The sequence below is a fragment of the Chelonia mydas genome, chromosome 7 (assembly GCF_015237465.2).
Source record: "Chelonia mydas isolate rCheMyd1 chromosome 7, rCheMyd1.pri.v2, whole genome shotgun sequence".
Lineage (NCBI taxonomy): Eukaryota > Metazoa > Chordata > Testudines > Cheloniidae > Chelonia > Chelonia mydas.
In genome coordinates, this window is record NC_057853.1 from 910975 (window position 1) to 932836 (window position 21862).

The 21862-nt window shown below is 62.0% G+C and overlaps 1 protein-coding gene across 5 annotated transcripts; it reads left to right on the plus strand.

Annotated features, from left to right (window-relative positions):
• The first annotated feature begins 913 nt into the window (after window positions 1–913).
• On the plus strand, window positions 914–21792 carry IL17RC (interleukin 17 receptor C). Of its 5 annotated transcripts, none has more exons than XM_043551392.1 (19): window positions 921–1044; window positions 4555–4576; window positions 11718–11870; window positions 12924–12998; window positions 13096–13205; window positions 13503–13614; window positions 13901–13945; window positions 14546–14676; window positions 15030–15089; window positions 15880–15934; window positions 16958–17142; window positions 17365–17415; window positions 17764–17809; window positions 17914–18035; window positions 18165–18230; window positions 18318–18375; window positions 19897–19992; window positions 20399–20437; window positions 20816–21792. In XM_043551392.1, the coding sequence occupies exons 3-19, from the start codon at window positions 11786–11788 to the stop codon at window positions 21508–21510; spliced, it is 2031 nt and encodes a 676-aa protein (XP_043407327.1). In that variant the 5' UTR covers window positions 921–1044; window positions 4555–4576; window positions 11718–11785; the 3' UTR covers window positions 21511–21792. The 5 variants fall into 5 exon arrangements, with proteins under 5 accessions (XP_037761157.1, XP_043407327.1, XP_037761153.1 ...); XM_037905225.2 differs by lacking the exon at window positions 921–1044 and adding an exon at window positions 1297–1766; XM_037905229.2 differs by lacking the exon at window positions 13096–13205 and having other exon boundaries at window positions 914–1044.
• Window positions 21793–21862: the final 70 nt, after the last annotated feature.

Genomic DNA, 21862 nt, shown 5'->3' on the forward strand with positions numbered 1-21862 from the left:
CACTGATAATACAGGTCTCAGAGGAGCAGCCGTGTTAGTCTGTATCCGCACAAAGAAAAGGAGGACTTGTGGCACCTTAGAGACTAACCAATTTATTTGAGCATAAGGTTTCGTAAGCTGCAGCTCACTTCATCGGATGCATACTGTAGCTCACGAAAGCTTATGCTCTAATAAATGCCACAAGTCCTCCTTTTCTTTTTACTGATAATACAGGGGCTGTAGGTAATCGCTGCGGTTCCACCGGCTCCGGGAACCTCTGACGTGGGACCTCAGCGATACCTCACCAAGCACCACGCTCTCCTACACCCACTCAGCGGTGGAGGGAGACCTGTCACAAGTTCAGCGGCCTGACTGCGAGATGACTTGGCCCAATGCCGTTGTTCTGGGGGCCTGTGGCTGCATGGCTCAGTGCTCAAAGGGTTCGCACGGCACTGCTGTGCAGGGAGGCAGGCACACGGGGGGGAGCCACTGGCTTGGGACTCAGGTACTAGCCTCTCCCTGCCCCTCACTAACACAGCTTTGGTAGCGCTGCACAGCTCTGGGATACCTCTAAAAATGGTGGGGGGTTGCTAGGACATAAAAATACCACAGGGAAGCATCCGCTTGGGTCTCTTGTTTAGTGCCTGAGTCTGAAACTTATGATCGTTTAAAAGCACGAAGGCCACATGCCCCCTCCAGTCCCGTTCCCCCCAGCCTGGAGATGGAGTTACAGCGAGAGGGGCTGCAGGAAGTGAGGGCTCAGCACAGCAGGGAGGTTGCAATTATCCCAAACCAAGCATTCCAGATGACTCTGCTTATTACGACAGTCTGTAACCCACTAACAACCGCCCCCAGCTGCTTCCCCCCTTCCTCCCCCTGTGACTGGGGGTGGGGCAGCTTAAGTTAAAGGGCCCGCTTCCCCTTGAATGGGCCCTGGAAATCCATGTTAACTGCTGAAGACAAACAGTCCCTTTCCCCTTGTGCGGCTGGGACCCCCACAGTCCCTCTCCCAGCCCTGAGGAAGAGCTCTGTGCTGCTCCGAAGCTTGTCTCCCTCACAACCGAGGTAGGGCGGATAAAAGATATTGTTCCTCCCGCAACACCCCTAAGCCCAGGCCAGGTTACCCATGAACCCAATCAGGGCCTGTGTGCACCTGGCTGGCCCCGCCCTACCCCTGGCGGCTGCACTAGGACCCAGGTGTGTGGGAGCAGCAGCAGGAAGCTGGGCTTGAACCCACCTGCCCTTTGCCTGGCAGCCTGAGGCTCGGGAGGGGAGGGGAGGGGAGGAGAGGCAAAGGGAAGGGAAGGGAAGGGAAGGGAAAGGAAAGGAAAGGAAAGGAAAGGAAAGGAAAGGGAAGAGCAGAGCAGAGCAGAGCAGAGCAGGGACTGTGTGCAGTGTGGTACAGACCAGAGCACTGAGCTGAGTTCAGCCAGCTGGGATCCCAGGGCTGGGCTGGCTATGCCAACCCCCCCTGCACGGTGCCTGGCTGGGGCTGTGGGCCTGAGTGGGAAGTCCTGAGTCGGGCGCCCTTGTTGTGGGGGCCGGCTACTCCCTGGAGGACCCCAGGACCTGGGAGCCCGGTCTGAAGGGAGGCCTGAGCTGGGTGCTGGCCCTTCAAGGGGAAGGGGCTCCCCGCTGGAGCCACTCATGGCTGGCGGGGACAGCCCCTGGCGCTGGCTCTGACCCTGCAGGCCCCGGAGATGCAGGCGGTGGGCTTAGGGCTCTTCCTCCTGCTCCTGCCCAGAGTGGGGCTCCGCGCCCCCCCGGACTCTGTCAGCTGCTCCCAGGTGTGTATGAGCCGGGACTGGGGCTCCCTACTGCTGCTCCGGAGGGGGCTCTGCTGTGGGGGGGCCAGTGATGGGGTGTGGGCGGGTTGGGGGCTGTTGAGTAAAGATAGTGCTCCCCCGCAACACTCCAGCCCTGGTCGCCTCCCCTGGCCCCTCCTCACCACCCACAGGCCTGCAGGTGTTGGTCTCTGCTTCTGCTGGTAACCGGCCCACCTGCTTGGCACGGCCTTGGCGTCCCCTGCTCTGCCCGTGGCCCGAGCCAGCCCCTGGCTGGGAGGCTGCCGCAGAGCGCCCCTCTCCTGGCAGGAGGGGGGCAGGGAAGGGCAATTCCCGGGGGGTGCCCTGCCTGGGGACAGATACCCACTCACCCCATCTGCTCCTGGGGTCTGTGTCCACTGGCTGGTGCCAAGGACTTGGGCACTGGGACGGGACAGGCTGTGCCCTGGGGCTGGCCTGTGCTGGGGGTACCCAGAGCTAATTCACCCCCAAACCACCTGCCAAGAGAAACGCCCCGTGAATGCCCCCCCACGCGCCCTCCCGCTGCGGTGAGAGTGGCGGGAGGGGCTGGGGCACGCGAGCTGGGGGGGGCGTGGGGGGGAGGAGGCGGGTGAGGTGTAGGGGCCTGGCTCGGGTGGAACCAGAGGGGGCCTCGGTCGGCCTGGGGGAGCCCCTTTGGCCGCTCTGAGCAGGGGATGAGTGTGACGGGGCCCGGCCCCCCATCATCGCTGGATGGGGGCGACCCCCCCCCCCCGGCACGGGGCACTGGCAGGGAGGGTGGGCCCCTGACGCAGGCCCCACGCCAGACAGGGAGAGCTGGGCGTGGGCCTTGGCGCTGCTGTTTGCTCAGCTAACAAACCAGCCAGGCCTGGCAGCTCGGTGTGCGGAGGCCATAAACCCCGGCCTGGTGCTTGTGGCCATGGAGACGGGGCCAGCCGGTGCAGGGCTGGCCGGGCGCCCGGCCCCACGGGTGAGGGGCCGGGCGCCCGGCCCCACGGGTGAGGGGCCGGGCGCCCGGCCCCACGGGTGAGGGGCCGGGCGCCCGGCCCCACGGGTGAGGGGCCGGGCGCCCGGCCCCAACGGGTGAGGGGCCGGGCGCCCGGCCCCACGGGTGAGGGGCCGGGCGCCCGGCCCCACGGGTGAGGGGCCGGGCGCCCGGCCCCACGGGTGAGGGGCCGGGCGCCCGGCCCCACGGGTGAGGGGCCGGGCGCCCGGCCCCACGGGTGAGGGGCCGGGCTGTGGGCTGCAGCACCCTGCTTGCAGCCAGGGGAGAGCCAGCGGGGGTCAGGCCGTGGGGCTCAGGCTGCCACTAATCCCCCCGTGGGGGTCAGGCCGTGGGCTCGGTGCCCTGCTCTGTCCCATCACACAGCATGGGTGACGCTGACCCCCGTCTGGCCCCCCGCAGGGCCGGGCACAGAGTGCCCACGAGGTCTGTGTCGCCTAGAGCCACTGCTGGAATGAGGGAGGCTTGGGGGGGCTCCTGGCTCATGCAGCCCTGGCCTCTCCCAGCAGGGGGCGCCGTGGGGACGGGGCAGGGCGCTGGCTGAGGGGGGGCGCTCCCAGCAGGGGGCGCCGTGGGGACGGGGCAGGGCGCTGGCTGAGGGGGGGCTCTCCCAGCAGGGGGCGCCGTGGGGACGTGGCAGGGCGCTGGCTGAGGGGGGGCTCTCCCAGCAGGGGGCGCCGTGGGGACGGGGCAGGGCGCTGGCTGAGGGGGGGCTCTCCCAGCAGGGGGCGCCGTGGGGACGGGGCAGGGCGCTGGCTGAGGGGGGGCTCGCAGCAGGGGGCGCCGTGGGGACGGGGCAGGGCGCTGGCTGAGGGGGGGCTCTCCCAGCAGGGGGCGCCGTGGGGACGGGGCAGGGCGCTGGCTGAGGGGGGGCTCGCAGCAGGGGGCGCCGTGGGGACGGGGCTGGGCGCTGGCTGAGGGGGGGGCGCTCCCAGCAGGGGGCGCCGTGGGGACGTGGCAGGGCGCTGGCTGAGGGGGGGCTCTCCCAGCAGGGGGCGCCGTGGGGACGTGGCAGGGCGCTGGCTGAGGGGGGGGTCTCCCAACAGGGGGCGCCGTGGGGACGGGGCAGGGCGCTGGCTGAGGGGGGGCTCTCCCAACAGGGGGCGCCGTGGGGACGGGGCAGGGCGCTGGCTGAGGGGGGGCTCGCAGCAGGGGGCGCCGTGGGGACGGGGCAGGGCGCTGGCTGAGGGGGGGTCTCCCAGCAGGGGGCGCCGTGGGGACGGGGCAGGGCGCTGGCTGAGGGGGGGCTCGCAGCAGGGGGCGCCGTGGGGACGGGGCAGGGCGCTGGCTGAGGGGGGGTCTCCCAGCAGGGGGCGCCGTGGGGACGGGGCAGGGCGCTGGCTGAGGGGGGGTCTCCCAGCAGGGGGCGCCGTGGGGACGGGGCAGGGCGCTGGCTGAGGGGGGGTCTCCCAACAGGGGGCGCCGTGGGGACGGGGCAGGGCGCTGGCTGAGGGGGGGGTCTCCCAACAGGGGGCGCCGTGGGGACGGGGCAGGGCGCTGGCTGAGGGGGGGCTCGCAGCAGGGGGCGCCGTGGGGACGGGGCAGGGCGCTGGCTGAGGGGGGGCTCGCAGCAGGGGGCGCCGTGGGGACGGGGCAGGGCGCTGGCTGAGGGGGGGTCTCCCAGCAGGGGGCGCCGTGGGGACGGGGCAGGGCGCTGGCTGAGGGGGGGGCGCTCCCAGCAGGGGGCGCCGTGGGGATGGGTCGTTGGCTGTGGGGGGAGGGGGGGGTCCTAGCATGTGAATGCTGAGGACCTGGTTTCTCCCTGATCTTTCCCTTCTTTTCCTGCAGGGCCTGTCCTGCTGGCTGCTGGGTAAGTGCCCTATTGCAGCGCCGTTTCTGGGGAAGCGTGGGTGGGTGGGCAGGTGGAATTCCTCCCTCCCCCCTAGCAGGGGTCTGGCCATGCTCTCTCCCCAGGTGGGGCTGGGGGCACATGACCCTGGTGTCTGGGTCCCCAGGGTCACTAGGCTCCCACAGCCTGTCCATCAAGCACAGTGGAGAGACACATGACACAGCTACTCCTCCGCTCAATGGGTCTGAGGGTCCCCGGTGCCCAGCTGTGCCATGAACACAGGGCACAGAGTTGTGCTTTTGATTTTTCCTCCTAAGTGAAGTGCTTTGCACTTTACTGAATTTTATCTCGTTGAATTCAGACCAATTCTCCATTTTCCCAAGGTCATTTTGAATTCTAATCTTGCCTTCTAAAGTGCTTGCAACCTCTCCCAGGTTGGTGTCAGCTGCTGATTTTATAAGCGCATTTCCACTCCATTATCCAAGTCCATTAATAAAAACATTGACTAGTACTGGACCCAGGCCTGACCCTGATGGGCCCCACTGTTAGGATATAGATATTCAGGCCTGTCTGTAAAGGCCTATGCTCTAAAGATTTAGGTGTAGTCTTATCACTTGGCTAGTTATAGAGGTATAAAAGAAAGAATCAAAATCACTGTCTGCCGGTGTAAGGGCCTTCTCTTACTGTGACAGTCTGAGGCCCTGTGCTTAGGCTAAGATCTCTGTCTAAGCAACAGAGGCAGCCATAAGCTGGGAAGCGACCAGTCACATCCTCACATTCCAAACTAGTCACATTGAAAGAAGGTGCTATTGGGCTGTTAGGAATACAATCCTGTCCTGATAACGCCTATCGCCTCCAGAGAAAGGGAAGTGCCTAGAAGATGTAAAAGGAAACTTAGTTTGATAGCATCCTGTCTGGCAAGAACTCACTTATCAATAGCTGGGATGTGAAATCCTCATTTCTGTGTTTGTTCTATCACTGTAGTCCCCATTTCCCTCTTGTTTGTCTGTATAATCTCTGCCTGGTTCTGTGATTGTTTCTGTTTGCTGTATAATTAATTTTGCTGGGTGTAAACTAATTAAGGTGGTGGAATATAATTGGTTACATAATCATGTTACAATATGTTAGGATTGGTTAGTTAAATTTTAGTAAAATGATTGGTTAAAGTATAGCTAAGCAGAACTCAAGTTTTACTATATAGTCTGCAGTCAATCAGGAAGTGGGTGCGTGTGGGTGAAATGGGAACAGGGAATGGGGGTGGGGAAACTGGAATCATGTTTGGCTAAGGGCAGGAGTGGGAACAGGGGCACAGGTAAGCCTCTGTGGTGTCAGAGCTGGGAAGGGGGACACTAAGGAAGGAAACTGGAATCATCTCTTGCTGGAAGTTCACCCCAATAAACATCGAATTGTTTGCACCTTTGGACTTGGGGTATTGTTGCTCTCTGTTCATGCAAGAAGGACCAGGGAAGTAAGTGGGTGAAAGAATAAGCCCCTAACATCTTGGTGCTGGTGACTCACTCGGATGCATCGCATCGGATAGGTGAGTGGCAGCCTGTAAGTCCCCGTCCCCAACAGTCTGTGCAGCTGCTTGGAGGGGTTTCAGAGTAGCAGCCATGTTAGTCTGTATTCGCAAAAAGAAAAGGAGTACTTGTGGCACCTTAGAGACTAACCAATGAGCTGTAGCTCACAAAAGCTTATGCTCAAATAAACTGGTTAGTCTCTAAGGTGCCACAAGTACTCCTTTTCTTTTTACTTGGAGGGAGTATCGCGAACTCTCGTGATGGTAGTTGCGGGTTCTGGCAAGCCAAAGGATTTTTTGGATAAATGGATAAGGAAGAATCAGGGCCCATACCAGGTGCAGGGGTCACCCTGGGATGAGATTAAAAAGGAAATGGAGGAAGTGTTAGGGGACCCAGAGGGATGGGCGTGGCTGAGGAGCCCACCCTCCTTGGTATATGGGTAGTGGAAGAAGGTCCCTGCCCATGGGGCTGAATGCCCTCCAGGGAAAGGAGGCACTTCAGTCCCCTTGTGAGAAGTTTGAAGTGAGGGCAGCATTATGGGAAGCTGCCAGGAATCTTTCAAGTTTGGTGCTGCTTCAGCAAGGGCTGCTGAAGGGTTGTAAATTAGTTAGGGGTGGTTAAAGATGATTTGGCACAACAGGGTTTAACGTCAAAAGCAGAGTTAACAGACTACCTTTAGAGACTGCCTTGGCTGGGATGATTTAATTGGGGATTGGTCCTGCTTTGAGCAGGGGGTTGGACTAGATGACCTCCTGAGGTCCCTTCCAACCCTGATATTCTATGATTCTATGACTGGAGCTGGGACTTGGTCCTGGGGGAGTGGAGAGAAAGAAGGGGAAGAAAAACATTTTCAAAGTGCAGAATGGCAGGGTTTGCAGGAACAGGTAACAACCCCCACTCTTCTCCCAGAGCCAGAATGAGAACCTGTGGATAAGGGTTCCCAACTGTTTCAACCTAGGGAGGCTACACTTGGCTCAGAGCTAACTATGTTCTTTTCCTCAGTTTACTTACTTGGCTGCTGGTAGCCTATACTTTAAACTGACCGGGCAGGCTTAATTGGTTTCTTTCCACCTCTCAGCCTGCCTTTCCACACTCTTTTGTTTTTCTGAAGTTTTAATGGAGGGTACTTTGGATACTTTATGTGAGATGTTTTTGGTTATTTTGGACAAAGTATGACAGAGGTCTGCTGTATGCCACTGGAATTTTTGGAGTAAAAGTTCCATGGAGACCAATGTTTTACGGCCTCTTTGAGCAGTCTCATGGCCAAGGCAGCACAGGTTACGGCAGCTGTGTGGCAATATTGTAGTTGGTGGCTAAGTTGTTACAGACAAATTGCACCACCTTAAACTAAACAAGTCCACGGAGGACAGGTCCATCAGTGGTGGTTAGCCAGGGTGGGCAGGGAGGGTGTCTCTCGCCTCTGTTTGCCAGAAGCTGGGGATGGGCGACAGGGGATGGATCACTTTATGATTACCTGTTGGGTTCGCTCCCTCTGGGGCACCTGGCATTGGCCACTGTCGGCAGACAGGACACTGGGCTGGATGGACCTTTGGTCTGACCCAGTATGGCCATTCTTATGTTCTTACTAGATACAGCTTTCCAGTTTGACAGCAAACCATTGATAACTACTCTTTGACTACAGGCTTTCAGCCAGTTGTGCACTCACCTTATAATATTTTCATCTAGTCCAGTGGTTTTCAACCTGTGGCCTGTGGACCCCTGCGGGGCTGCAGACTGTCTAAGATTTCCAAAGGGGTCTGCATCTCCATTTGACATTTTTTAGAGGTCTACAAATGAAAAAACTTTGAAAACCCCTGCTATAGCCCACATCCCCTTTAGTTTGCTTATGAGGCTGCCATGTGGGATTGTGTCAAAAGCCTGACTAAAATCAAGATACATCACGTCTACAGGTTTCGGAGAGCTAGCCGTGTTAGTCTGTATCAGCAAAAAGAACGAGGAGTCCTTGTGGCACCTTAGAGACTAATGCTCAGATCAATTTGTTAGCCCACGAAAGCTTATGCTAACAAATTTATTTGAGCATTAGTCTCTAAGGTGCCACAAGGACTCCTCGTTCTTTTTACCACATCTACAGCTTCCCTCCATTCGCTAAGCCAGTAACCCTGTCCGCGAAGGAAATTAGGTTGGTTTGGCATGATTTGTCCGTGATAAATCCACGCTGGCTATTCCTTATAACACTGTTATCCTCTAGGTGCTTAGAAATTGAATGTTTAATCGTTTGTTCCAGTATTTTTCCAGGTAAGCTGATTGGACTGTGATTCCCTGCGTCCACTTTGTTCCCCTTTTTAAAGATAGGTGCTACGTTTGCCCTTCTCCCATGTTCTGGGTCATGACCCATCCTCCAGGAGTTCTGAGAGATAACTGCTAATGGTTCTGAGATTTCAGAGTAACAGCCGTGTTAGTCTGTATTCTCAAAAAGAAAAGGAGTACTTGTGGCACCTTAGAGACTAACCAATTTATTTGAGCATAAGCTTTCATGAGCTTGGTTAGTCTCTAAGGTGCCACAAGTACTCCGGTTCTGAGACTGTTTCAGCTAATTCCTTAAGTATCCCATGGTGAATTTCATCCAGCCCTGCTGAGGTGAATACATCTAGCTTCTTCTCTAAATGTTTTCACCTCTTCTTTCCTTATTTTGACTTGCATTCCTTCCTCCTGGTTGTTAAGATTAATTGTGTTGAGTATCTGGTCACCATTAACCTTTTTAGTGATGATTGAAGCAAAGTAAACCTAAAACACCTCAGCTTTCGAGATGTCATCAGTTATTAGCTCTCCTGCCTTGCTAAGCAGAACACCTGCCCTTTTCTTTGTCTTTCTCTTTCCCCAGGGTATTTATAGTATCTTTTCTTCTTGCCTTTTATGTTCCTTGCTAGTGTAACTCATTTTGTGCCTTGGCCTTTCTGATTTTGTCCCTACACACTTGTGCTTTTCTTTTGTATTCCTCCTTAGGAAGTTGTCCATGTTTCTGCTTCTTGTAGGATTCCTTTTTGATTGTCAGGTCATTAAAGATGCCTCATGGAGTCATACTGGCCTCTGAATACTCTTCCTATCCTTTTCTTCATGTCAGGATAGCTTGTAATTGTGTGTTTGTGCCTCCGCTGAACTCCTTTATTCCTTTGATTTCCCTATGGGCCCTGACCTACCAGTTCTCTGAGGTTTTTGAAGTCTGCTTTTTTGAATTCCATTGTCCTTAATCTGCTGCTTATTCTGTCCTTTCCTTAGAATCCTGAAATCTCTCCTGGTTGCTTTCACCCAATGCCTTCCACCTTCAGATTCGCTACCAATTACTCCCTGTGGGTCAGAATCCCGCCTAACGTGGCTACCCCCGGTTACTTTCTCCACTTTCCAGAACAAAAAGTTGTCCCCAACACATTCCAAAAACTTACTGGAAAGTTTGACTTTTCCAGCAGCTGTCTGGGGAGCTGAAGTCCCCCATTATTACCAGGAACTATGTTTTGGGTGATTCTGTTAGTTCTAGAAATGTGCTTTGGTGGGCTAGAGGAGACCCCTATTATTATGTCCCCCCCCTCTTTTTTACCCCTTTTGTCTTTACTCAGAGACTTTCAACCAGCCTGCCTCTCACCTCCGTCTGGCCCCAGAAGAAGTGTAGACCCCTCCTCCCTCTCTATCTTGCCTGGTCCTTCCTGAGCGAGCTGTGCCCCTCTGTGCCAGGATCCTATCCAGAGACTGACCCCCCCCCCCATAGCTCTGTGGGGCCAGTTAAGGCACAATGTCCCTGATGTGCTGCTGCGTCCAGTTCTTCCCCGTGTGCCTTGCCTTAGTGTGCAGGCTGCTGAGATGCTGATCCCTCCACCCCCCGCCCTGGTGCTGCTCTGACCCCACGGAGTTTCCACGCCCCCCCAGGCCCAGCATCTAGCTCTCTGCTCAGGCCTGTCTGTAGCTGCCTGTGGGCTTTTCTCACTGCACCTTTGAACCTAGTTTAAAGCCCCACCCACTAGACTGGGGAGTCGGTGCATGAAGATGCTCTTCCCCATCTTGGCCCGGTGGATCCCGTCTCTTCCCAGCAGCCCTTGTGCCCCGGCCAGCACCCATGGTCAGGGAAAGCTCCCCTGCCAACTGCACCTGCGCAGCTGTGCACTTCCCACCAGCGGCCCCGGCCCCGGCCCTCGCCCCCACAGCCCTGCAGGCGGTGCTGCTCTGCCGAAGGGCAGGCCGGGGAGCAGCGGTGCCCACAGGGGTCAGCAGCGCGGGGGGGTGGCCAGAGGGACGGATGAGCCTTGGTGACTTTCCGTGACATTTTGGGTGTGGGCTCCAGGAAGGGAGTGCGGCTTCTGGGGCAGATGGACGCCCCTGGCCTCCGGCACCCTGCGCATCCTCCTCTCTGGTGCTGGAGTCTCCTGCTCCTCAGCCACTAGGACCTGCCCCTCCTCTCCCCTCCTGTTGCTGGGATGGGGGGGACCTGCATGGGGGGAGGAGCGCTCGGTACTGCCTGAGGGGTCCAGTGGCCAGTTCTCCTTCCTCCTTTGGTGCTGCTGTAGTGGTCTGGGCTTAGCCAGCATCTCCATCCAGATGGCTCCAGGTGCGTCCTGCCCATGAAGTCTCCATGTTCCTGGAGGCCATGCAGCGAGCCACTTCCTCCAGCAGCGCTTCCCGAGGGACTCCACACCTGACACCTCTCGGGCTGGCTAGTCCCCCTGCCCAGTCCCCCTGCCCAGCAAGGCAAGCCGAGGACCTGGCCGGAAGCCCCGGCGTGAGGATGCCTGTCTTGCGGGGGACCCCAGGGGCAGGCAGAGGAAGAGTTAGCAGCTGTGTTAGCCACGGGCCATTTTCCTCCCATTGTGGGCTCTTCCTCATCCGGTGCCAGCTGGCTAATTCCCTTGGTATTGCCAGCCATGTGGGTGACAGGCTGTGCCATGTCCTGGCCTGGGCACCAGGGTTACCCCTTCAGTTTGCCCTCTTCAACAAGGGCAGGTCACAACAATGGCTCTGAGCCTGAGCCTCTGGGCTGCAGCCCCTGCCTCCCCCTGGGAGCTCTGCCCAGCCAGGCCACTGAGCGAGCCCCGGCTCGGAGTATCCCCCTGTGCCGCGCCAGCCGGTACCGGGTTCCAGTCCTGGCTCAGCAGAGAGCAGCGAAGGGACAGCCAGAGCCCAGGGTGCCCAGGAGCCAGGCTGCTGCGGGAAGACCCTTGGTTTCCTTTCTGTGTCTGTCGCTCTGTCTCAGACTGGTCCCAGGTAAGAGACCCGTGTCTCTAGGAGCCCCGTTCTTCCCGCTGGCCTGCTGCCAACCCCTGAGTTTGTGTGTCCAGCATCCAGATCGTCCCACTGGTAGCTCTCCTGTGTTCAGGCTGTGGGGCTCCCCGGTCTTTTCTAGTCCTCCGTAGCTGTGGGGCGGTGCCAGCCAGTCCATGCCGCCCTCTTCCGACCCCCCAACCACCTGCCCTCCTGTATCCTGCTGTGCCCAAGGAGCAGCATTTTCACGCTTCTGCACCTGTAGGGCAGCGATGCCAAGGGGCTGGGCACAGTCACACAGTTCACAACAGTGTTACAGACAATCCCCACGTTGTCACGGCCCCCTCGCCCGCTGGGGGGCACTGTGCCGGTGCCAGGTCTGCTGCTGTTGTGGGGTGGGATGTGTAAGGGTAAAGGGTTTTCTGTCCACTCTGCAGAGGCCGACGTGTTGTGCAGCCCTGGGGCCGTGGGGCTGGCCTCTGGCCCAGTTCTGGTGCCGACCCAAATGAGGATGGAGTCTGTGCTGCACTGCACAGCAGCGTCCGACTGCTCCCCCTGCGTGAAGGTCGAGCTGCAGCTGGCTGTGCTGGGTGAGAGCAGGTTGGGGCCTGTCACGGGGTCCCTGGGCGATGCTCTGGAGCTGCTCCCTGCGGAGCTGGGCAGGACTCTGGGAGCAGCCTGTCTGCAGGGCAAGAAGCTCACACGGCTTCCACCTTCCTGGGTCTGACCTCGGAGCATTCAGCATCCCCCGCCCCTCCGTGCACTTCCCACAGCGAGTCCGCCCAGGTGGGGTCCTGGGGGGCCCAGTGGGTCCTGCCCCCCAACTCCCCAGTCAGACGTGACTCTCAGCCAGCGTAAAACAGAAGGTTTATTTGTTGACAGGACCACAGCGTAGGGAAGAGCTTGTTAGCACAGAAATCAGTGACTTTCAGCAAAGCCCATCTTGGGGGAGGGGAGCCCAGAGCCAGGGCTCTGGTCCTCCCCCTGCACCCCAAGCCAGCAGAGACTGACTCCCTTCCAGCTGCCTGGCCCCTGCCCTGCCCTTTGCTGCTCCTCTGGTCTTTGTCTCACTTCCCAGGCCAAGAGTCACCTGGTGTCATCCCCCTCCTGGGTCTCAGGTGACAAAGGGGCGGCCATAGCATCCCTGCAGGCAGCTGGAGCAGCCCCCGCAAGTCACACATGCTTATTCCCACCACCCAGACGTTGGTGCAATACACAGGGAAACTGAGGCTCACACAGCATTCATGCAAAACAGGAAGACTCGCATACAACATAACAAGAGAAAATCCCCACTTCATCACAGGCAGAAAGGCAGCCCCAGAGCCCAGTTCTGTCCACTCCCTCCGCCCCCTCCCCCCAGAGCCCTGCTGCACCCCCCAGGTGTGTGAGTGCCAGCGGCTTGGGGCTGGAGGCAGGAGTAGCATTTCCCTCGCCTTAGTGCAGCCCCGGTGCGGGGAGCCCATGGGCCCCCCAGCCTGGCCTGTGCTGAGCCAGCCAGGCACATCTGCTCTTGCTCAGCCGGGGGGTTGGGGCTGGGCACCAGGTGCCGGAGGTGTGAGCGCGGCTGGCTGGGGCCCGCTCCGGGCACATGCTCCCTCATGGGCTGTGGGGCACAACCTGTTGAGTGGCTGTTTCTGTTTTAGGGCCCCAGGAGGAGGTGGCAGGTGAGGGGATCCGAGATGGAGCTGGGTTGGACGCCCTGCGGCATCGGGACAGTGGTGAGGACCTGCGGGCAGCCCCGACCCCATGCCCCTCTCCCTGCCTGCCGGGCCCCTGCCTGCCACTCACGGCTCCCTTTGCTCCCTGCTCTCTCAGGGCCCCTGCGGAGCTGGGTGCTGCTCTCGGTACAGACGTACCCCTCCTCCCGCTGTGTCGCCCTCGAGGTCCAGCTGCCCCGCACCCTGGCACGCCCCAACCACACCGTGGTAGGTGGCCCAGCCCTGCCAGGGCTTTGGGGAGAATGGACTGAACCCACACCCCGCGGGACGTGCTCGGCTCCCCAGTGGGGACTGAAAGGGTGTCGTGTCCGGGCCCCAGGACAGATGGGGCGGGGAGGGGCTTGGCTGGGCCCCCTTGGCTGAGTGACCCCTGGCCCCCTGGTGGGGGAGGGGAGACGGGCTGGGCCCCCTTGGCTGAGTGGCCCCCTGGTGGGGGGGCAGGGGGGGAGGGGAGGGGCTGGGCTGGGCTGGGCCCCCTTGGCTGAGTGGCCCCTGCTCCCCCAGGGCTCCCTGTGGTTTCACTGCTTTGAGGCGGTCCTGCGAGGGGAGCTGCACGTCACGTCCTACACAAGTCCCCGGTACCGGGAAGTGCTGAGCCAGACGCACCGTGTGCCCGGTGAGTGCCCACCCGCGGTGCCGGCATGGCACAGCCCCCAGGCCTGGAGCAGCGGGGGGATTCCAGGATTAGTAACCTGCTGCTGGCCTCTCTCTCAGCCCCCCCATGCCCTCTGGTCCCTCTCCCTGCCCCCATGGCTGTCAGCCCCTCCCCACCATGACTGCCAGGGCCCCTCTCCCTGCCCTTCCCTCTCCGTGGCTGCCGCCCCTCCCCCTGTCCCCAGAGCTGTCTGTGGCCCCTGCTGACCCCCCTGCATTGTCTCTCCTTCCCCCCCCCCCCCCACCAGACTGTTCCTGGCCTGCAGCGCGGGCTGCCATCCGGCTGTGCCAAGGTAGGAGCTTGTGATGCCTGATTCATGCGGGTGTCACCAACTCCCTAATGGGCCCCCCCTTGCTGAGCATCTGTGGGAGCCAGATCTCTCTCCCCCCCTCACTGCAGCCTGTTCCCCTGTTCCCATGGGGCTGTCTCACATGGCCCCGGCAGCTGGGTCAGTTCCAGCCCCTCTGCCCAGGGGAAGCTGGGCACAGAGAGCTCAGGGGTCACCCACTGAGGCCCTGGCAGGACTGGGGCAGTAAGTAAGGGGGAGGGTCCCTGGGACAGGGGCTCTCTTGGCTGGGGGTCCCTGGGGCAGTGAGTGGTTCCTGAGGTGGGGGTTCTCTGGACTGGGGGTCCCTGGGGCAGTGAGGTGGGCTCTGGGCTGGGGGTCCCTGGGGCAGTGGGGGGATTCTTGGGGCAGTGAGTGGTCCCCAGGGCAGGGCTGTCTGGGCAGGGTGTCTCTGGGGCAGGGCTTTCTGGGCTGCGGGTCCCTGGGGCAGTGAGGGGGGGGTCCCTGGGGCAGGGCTTTCTGGGCTGCGGGTCCCTGGGGCAGTGAGGGGGGGGTCCCTGGGGCAGGGCTTTCTGGGCTGGGGTCTCACTCACTGTCCCACGGCAGTGCCCAGGCTGCACCTCTCTGTGGGGCCGGAGCACCTGGTGGTGCAGTTGCAGGATGTGCCCGCGGGGCAGAACTTCACCATGTGGTTCTACTGGAACCAGACAAGTGGACTCAAAGGACTCAGGACAGAGGTGAGTGAGGGGCCTGCCCCAGAACCCCTCTTCCCTATCCACTTCGTACCCTGCCCCCTTCTGTCCCCCGTGCCCTTCCTCCCCCACCCCACTCCTCTGGACCTCCATGCCCCCAGTGGCACTCTGGCCTTTATTCCCTGCAGCTCTCCATGGGAGGGCAGTGGGGTTGCGAGCTTAGCTCCAGGGGCTGGGAGCCAGGACTCCTGGGTTCTGTCCCAGCGTTGCCAGCAGCCTGGGGTGAGCCCTTCCCTCAGTTTCCTGCTCTGGGCCACAGGGGCACCTTGGGTACTGGCAGTTGCATGGCAGGGTGGGGGGTGGCGAGTGACCAGTGTCTCCTCTGTTCCTGTCTGCAGAAGGGGCCTCAGAACTACAGCCTGCCCTCTGCCCAGCTGCTGCCCTGCCTCTGCCTGCAGGTAGGGCCTGGGCTGGGAGCTGCTCCCCATGGGCCCTGGCACTTGGCAGGCACTTATGGGGGGAGCAGGGGGCGCTGTCCCTGGGGTGGGGGGCACTGAGAGCCCAGGGGTTCCCCAGGGCGGAGTGGGGGCCCCAGCAGGGGGCGCTGTCCCCAGGGTGGTAGGGGGCACTGAGAGCCCAGGGGTTCCCCAGGGTGGAGTGGGGGCCCCAGCAGGGGGTGCTGTCCCCAGGGTGGTAGGGGGCACTGAGAGCCCAGGGGTTCCCCAGGGCGGAGTGGGGGCCCCAGCAGGGGGCGCTGTCCCCAGGGTGGTAGGGGGCACTGAGAGCCCAGGGGTTCCCCAGGGCGGAGTGGGGGCCCCAGCAGGGGGCGCTGTCCCCGGGGTGGTAGGGGGCACTGAGAGCCCAGGGGTTCCCCAGGGCGGAGTGGGGGCCCCAGCAGGGGGCGCTGTCCCCGGGGTGGTAGGGGGCACTGAGAGCCCAGGGGTTCCCCAGGGCGGAGTGGGGGCCCCAGCAGGGGGCGCTGTCCCCAGGGTGGTAGGGGGCACTGAGAGCCCAGGGGTTCCCCAGGGCAGAGTGGGGGCCCCAGCAGGGGGCGCTGTCCCCGGGGTGGTAGGGGGCACTGAGAGCCCAGGGGTTCCCCAGGGCGGAGTGGGGGCCCCAGCAGGGGGCGCTGTCCCCAGGGTGGTAGGGGGCACTGAGAGCCCAGGGGTTCCCCAGGGCGGAGTGGGGGCCCCAGCAGGGGGTGCTGTCCCCAGGGTGCGGGGTAGGATCACACTGTTTCTTGCCCAGGTCTGGCCAGATATCCCGGATCCCCCCAGGACCAGCCGCTGCCCCTTCACGCAGGGTAATTAGGCCACAGTCATCTATACCTGTCTTGGGGAGGGGTGTGCTGGGGGGGCAGGGCTCCTGTCTGTGTGCTGGGATGGGAAGTTGTGGGGGTCTGGGTGGGAGAGTTGGCTGTGCGCTGGGTGGGTGTGGGGCAGGAGTTGCGGGGGGGCTCTGGACAGGGGGTCGTGTCTGTGCTGGGAGTGGGAGTTGGGGGGCTCTGGGCAGGTGTTGGGGGTGTGACGAAGTAGGGAGGATTGACCTGGGGATGTTGCGTGGGAGTTTTGCTGGTACTGTCTGCATTGGTACGAGATGGTGATGGGATGTCAGGGGGTGACGTCACTGCGGGGAGATACCTGAGCAGGTAACCTGGAGGGGGATGGGGCCAGGTGACACCTTCTGCCCTGGAAACTGGACAAAGCTGGAGGAGGAGCCGGGGGGGGGGGTGGCTGGGTGTGGCTGCTGGAGTGGGGTTGGCAGTTTGGAGCTGGCTGGGGAAATGGAGGGAGGCCAGAACCGGGGTCTGGGCTCTCTTCCCCTCCCTCCCCCCGAGACGGACCTGACTTAGGGGTCCTGTTCTCTGCACCTACAAGCTCGGTGTTAGACCATGTTCCTGTTGTCTAATAAACCTTCTGTTTTACTGGCTGGCTGAGAGTCACGGTGAATCGCAGGAAGTCGGGGGGTGGGGGGGACATGCAGGGCCCTCTCTCCCCCAAACTTCATGACGGGGGGGGGGGGGGCTCTCGGCAGGGATTGCCTGTGAGTTGGGCTTGATGGGGGGGAGGGTCTGGGCAGGGGTCATATCTGTGAGCTGGGTGGGTGTTGGGGGGGGCTCTGGGCAGGGGTTATATCCGTGAGCTGGGGGGCCTCTGGGTGGTCAGGGTCAGGTAGTGGGAGGGGTAGTGAGCCGTGCCAGGCTGGCTCCTGCAGAGAGCAGGCTGGCACTGCTGGCAGAGAGAGGGAGTGGGGAACCGCAGGCGGGTGGTGGAGGGGTGTGCCCAGGACGGGCTGTGCTGAGCCCTTCGCCCCATGGCTGTTGCAGACCCTATGGCGTGGACCCGGCTGTGGGCACAGGCCCAGCTGAAGCTGCGTCTCACCGCGGGGAGGCTGAGCTGCTCTGTGTCGGTGCCATGCGCTGTACCAGCCGAGCTCGTGCCCTGCTGGAGGCCGAAGAGGGCCGGGCCCTGCCATGAGCTGCCACACCTGCGTCAGGCCCTCACCCTGCCTGTGAGTGGGTCTGCTGGCCGGGATGGGCAAGCAGGTGGGGCGGTGGAGAAAGGGGCAGTCATTTGGGGGAGGGATGGGGGAAGGGCAGGGTGAGGTGGGGGGATGGGGGTGTGGAGGGGTGGGGGGATGGGCATCGGGGGGGGCAGGAGAAGAGACTGGGTGGAGCAGTGTGTGCTCGGGCACTGGGGTTTGCATGTCATTGCCCCTCCCTCCTCCCTGCAGACTCTCCACGAGTTTGGGACGTTGCAGCCTCATCCGAACCTGTGTGTCCAGGTAGGAGACCCTGGACAGGGAGCACCAGCTGGCAGAGCCACAGGGTTGGGGCTCGGCATTCCCGCTCCCTCCGGGCTGGGCCGGGGTCCCCCAGCAGAGCCACAGGGCCGGGGCTCGGCATTTCCGCTCCCTCCGGGTTGGGCCGAGATCCCCCAGTCCCCCAGCAGAGCCACAGGGCTGGGGCTCGGCATTTCTGCTCCCTCAGGGCTGGCCCAGGATGCCCCAGGTGCCCTCGCAGCTGCTTCCCTGTCCCCGGGTTTATGCCTTGGGCTGCAACCATCTGCCCTGTCTCTGCAGTTCACAACTTTCTCTTGCCTAGACTAGTTGCTGACCCTGTTGTCTCTCCAGGTGTGGAGTGGTGGGCGGGTCCAGCTCATGCAGTGCCTGCTGGAAGGTGAGTGCCACGCTGGGGCACGGACACCATCTCTGCTAAGGGGGGCTAGCTGGGCTGGGGTTCCCCTGAGCCTGGTGGCCCCCTCAGCCTCTCCTCTGCCCTAGGCGCCATGCAGGGCCAGCCGGCCGACCTCTTGCTGATGGAGACCAGGGACCTGCAGGGGAACATGTTGCTCTGTGCCATGGAGCATGGCACCTGCGTTCCACTGGCCAGCTCCACCTGCATGGTGAGGGGCCCCTTGCCCTATGCAGCTCCATGGAGGGCAGGGCCTGCAGGGACCCCCTCCCCAGGCCCTCCGCGCAGGCTGCGGCCCCAGCAGCTCCTGTACCATTCTCATCCTTTGCCTTCTGTGCAGGGAGTTGCGGTGGGGGCCCTGGAGCAGCAGCTGCGACGGGATGTGCAGTCAGGGCAGTGTCTGCAGGTCAGTGCTGTCTGGGAACGGTATTGTCGCACACGTGGGTGTAATGGGTCCTTGCGCTGCGTCAGTAACAGGCAGCTGTCTCCACAGGTCTGGCATGCTGAGGGCAGCGTGGTGGGCACCGGCTGGGCCTGCTCACTGGAGAAGTGTGAGTATGTCGGGGCGGGGGGGGGGGGGGACAGGCAGCAGCCTGGCCCCCACTCTGCCAGGGCCTCTCTGCTCTGCTCTGGAGCTGAACAACGCTTGTTGGACCCAGTGCTGGGGCTGGGCCCAGTGCGGGGCGAGGGGGATGCTGGCCCCCTAGGGACCGCCCTTCCCTCCTGCCTTGTGAAGGGGGCTCCTAGTGGCCCTGTTGGGAGGGAGGGATAGGGGGCAGCTCCCTGGAAGGGGCAGGGCTTAAAGGAGGTGTGACTGAGTAGGGAGTGGGGCGGATTGACTGGGGAATATTGCAGGGGAGTTTTATGGGATTGTCTGCATTGGGGATGGGATACCAGGGTATGACTTCACTTGAGGGACGATACCTGAGCCTGTAACCTGGGCCAGGTGACACCTTTTGCCCAGGAAACTGGACAAAGGCTGGAGGAGGAGCCGGGGGGAGGCTGGGTGAGACTGCTGGGGAGAGTTTCAGTTTGGAGCTGTCTGGGGAAATGGACGGAGGCCCAGATGGGGCTCTGGCCTCCCTGCCCCCCAAGATGGACCTGACTGAGGGGTCCTGTTCTCTGTACCTACAAGCTCGGTGTTCCTGTTGGCTAATAAACCTTCTGTTCTTCTGGCTGGCTGAAAGTCATGGTGAATCGCAGGAAGTGGGGGGCCGGGCCCTGACTCCCCCACACTCCGTGACAGGAGGGCCTCAGGCAAGGGGTCAGCCTGTGGCCAGGCACTCCCTGGGCTGTGGCGATTCTGGAGAGAGCAGGGAAAGCTGCCAGTCCAAAGCTCTGTGTGTGTCCTTCGAGCCTGCCTTGGGATAATTCGCTGCCACCAGGGGCCCCAGCCCCGAACCCTCTTCTCTTCTGCTCCCCCCACCCCGTGCCCTGAGCACCACCTGCCCATGTTGTAATCACATAAAACCAAACGCTCTTGCCCCGCCCCCGCTCACTCCACCCCCTCCCTCTGTTGCTTGCTCCCCCCCACCCTCACTCCCTTGCTTATTTTCACCCGGCTGGGGCAGGGGGTTGTGGTGTGGGAGGGGGTGAGGGCTCTGGCTGGGGGAGTGCACTCCAGGGTGGGGTCAGAAATGAGTGGTTTGGGCAGGGGGTTGGGGTGTGGGCTCTCGGCGGCTCTTCCTCGAGGAGTGGTGACATGTCCCTCAGCTCCTAGGTAGAAACGCAGCCAGGTGGCTCTGCTTGGTGCATGCTGCCTCCGCCTGCAGGCACTGCCCCCACAGCTCCCATTGGCTGTGGATCCTGGCCAGTGGGAGCTGCGGAGCCGGCACTCAGGGCAGGGGCAGTGCACGGAGCCTCCCTGGCCCTGCCTCTGCCTAGGATCTGAGGGATGTGTCACTGGTTCTGGGGAGCCACGTGGAGCCAGGTAGGGAGTCTGCCAGCCCCTCTGACCGGACTTCTAACAGCCCAGTCAGCAGTGCTGACCGGAGCTGCCAGGGTCCCTTTTTGACTGGGCGTTCCTGTTGAAAACCGGGAACCTGGCAACCCTAACCCCTGTGTCCTGGCAGATCTCCGTGCCCACTGGGTGCTGGCTTGGATGGGGGGTCTCCTCAGCACCTTCTGCATCCTGCTCCTGCTCCTGCTCAAGAAGGAAAATCTGAAAGGTCAGAGCTCCCCAACCCACTCCTGGCTGCACTACGGCACTGCCCTCCCCACTCCCTGCACTGCCAAGGCCCCTTCTCCACAGATCCCTAGTGCTGCGCGGGGCACTGGGGCCAGCACTAACTGCAGGGAGAGAGCACCCCCTATTGAGCCCCCCTCTTGAGAGCACAGGGCCCCCCCCCCCCAGCACCACACTGGGGCCAGCACTCACTACAGGGGGAGAGCGCCCCCTACTGAGCAACTGCCCCCGCCCACCCTCTGATCTAAGATGTACCTTAGACCAAGCTGGGTTTTGCTCCACCCATTTCTTCCCTGCACCCTAGATTCTGTGGGTCTGGTTCTGCTGGGGTGGGTGCGGGAGCAGTGCCGGACCTGCTAATTCACCATGGCTCCCCCTTTATCTTCCAGGGTGGCTGAAGATGCTGAAGGAGGATTATAGCTCTGGTGGTGAGTGCTTAGGGAGAGGGTGCCCTATGGGGGCATGAGCAGGTCTGAGTGGGGTGCTGAACCTTGGGGCACCTGGGGCTAGGGCCAAGACAGCAAGGAGGAGCAGGAGCCTTTCCTTTCCTGGGCCATGGACCCCTGGCACAGCTCTCCAGGGTGGGATGCTGCACCTGGGCACATGTGCCCTCACACCTGGGCTTGGGGTGGGGGCAGGTCTCTATGACCCTGCCAGGCAGAGCCTCCAGAGACTGAGTGAGCAGAGCACGGGGCCAGGCGTGGGGGTGGCGAGTGGGCTGCACGCAGCCTGTCAAGCCGCCCTGCCTGCTCCCTGGCTCAGCCCAGCCGGGCGCTCAGCGCTAACAGCCCTCTCTGTCTCTGCAGGGGTGCTGCGGGGCCGGCGTGCCCTGATCCTCTACTCGCCCGACCACGCCGGCTTCGAGCGGCTGGTGAGCACCCTGGCCTGTGCCCTGACACGGCTGCAGCTGGCGGTGTCAGTGGAACTGTGGAGCCGGGCTGAGCTCTGTGCCATGGGTCCCATGCAGTGGTTCCATGCCCAGCGGCTGCGGGTGCTACAGGAGGGTGGCACGGTGGTGCTGCTGTTCTCCAGGGGCGCCGTGGCCAGGTGCACGGAGTGGCTGCTCTGGAAGCAGGGGGAACGGCTGCCCCGGGACGATCCGTACAGCGCTTTCTCAGCCTCCCTCAACTGCGTCCTCCCCGATTTCCTGGCTGGCAAGGCTGGGGGCCGGTACCTGGTGGCCTGCTTTGAGGATCTCCTCCGGCCGGCCGACATCCCAGAGCTCTTCCGCGCAGTGCCCATCTTCACGCTGCCCTCCCAGCTGCCCACCTTCCTCCTGGCGCTGGCCGGCACTGCTGCCGGCAGGGAGCAGAAGAGGAGCCTGAAGAAGCACTCCCTGTGGATCGGCGACAGCCTGCAGCGCGCCATCCGAGAGTGCCAGCTGCAGAAGCCTGATGGGCACTGCCCAGCACAGGCGTCTGCCCTGCCTGGGAGCGGACACGTACCGATGGGTGCCAAGAGTGAGGTTGGGGAGCTCCCTCCACCCATGGGCTCCACGTGACTGAGGCTCTGTCCCCTGAGACTCTGGGCACTGTCGGCAGACAGGATATGGGGCTAGATGGACCTTTGGCCTGAGCCAGTCTGGCCCTTCTTATGTTCTCCTGCAGAGCCAGAGTGTATCTGCCACTGTCTCTGCACCACCTGGGCTGGGCCTGGAGGGCAAACCTTCGCTGGCACCTGGCTGGAGCTTGTGCTGGCGGGGCGCGGGGCCTGGCCCCTGCCCTGCGGCGGGCTCTGCGGGTCACTGCCCCATGCTCCCAATAAAGGCTGGTTATTTTTCTAACGGGGCCTTGGCTTTTCCTGGGCTCCGGGCTAGAAGCAAGTAGCTGAGGCCTGGCCACAAGTGGGGCGGG

Excerpts from the sequence above, each read along its gene's own strand:
- IL17RC (XM_043551391.1), top strand. The coding sequence starts at position 1,680 with ATGCAGGCGGTGGGCTTAGGGCTCTTCCTCCTGCTCCTGCCCAGAGTG. Across the intron at positions 15,090-15,879 it reads TGCCCTGCCTCTGCCTGCAG|GTCTGGCCAGATATCCCGGA; the intron begins GTAGGGCCTGGG and ends TTTCTTGCCCAG. Across the intron at positions 19,993-20,398 it reads CAAGAAGGAAAATCTGAAAG|GGTGGCTGAAGATGCTGAAG; the intron begins GTCAGAGCTCCC and ends TTTATCTTCCAG.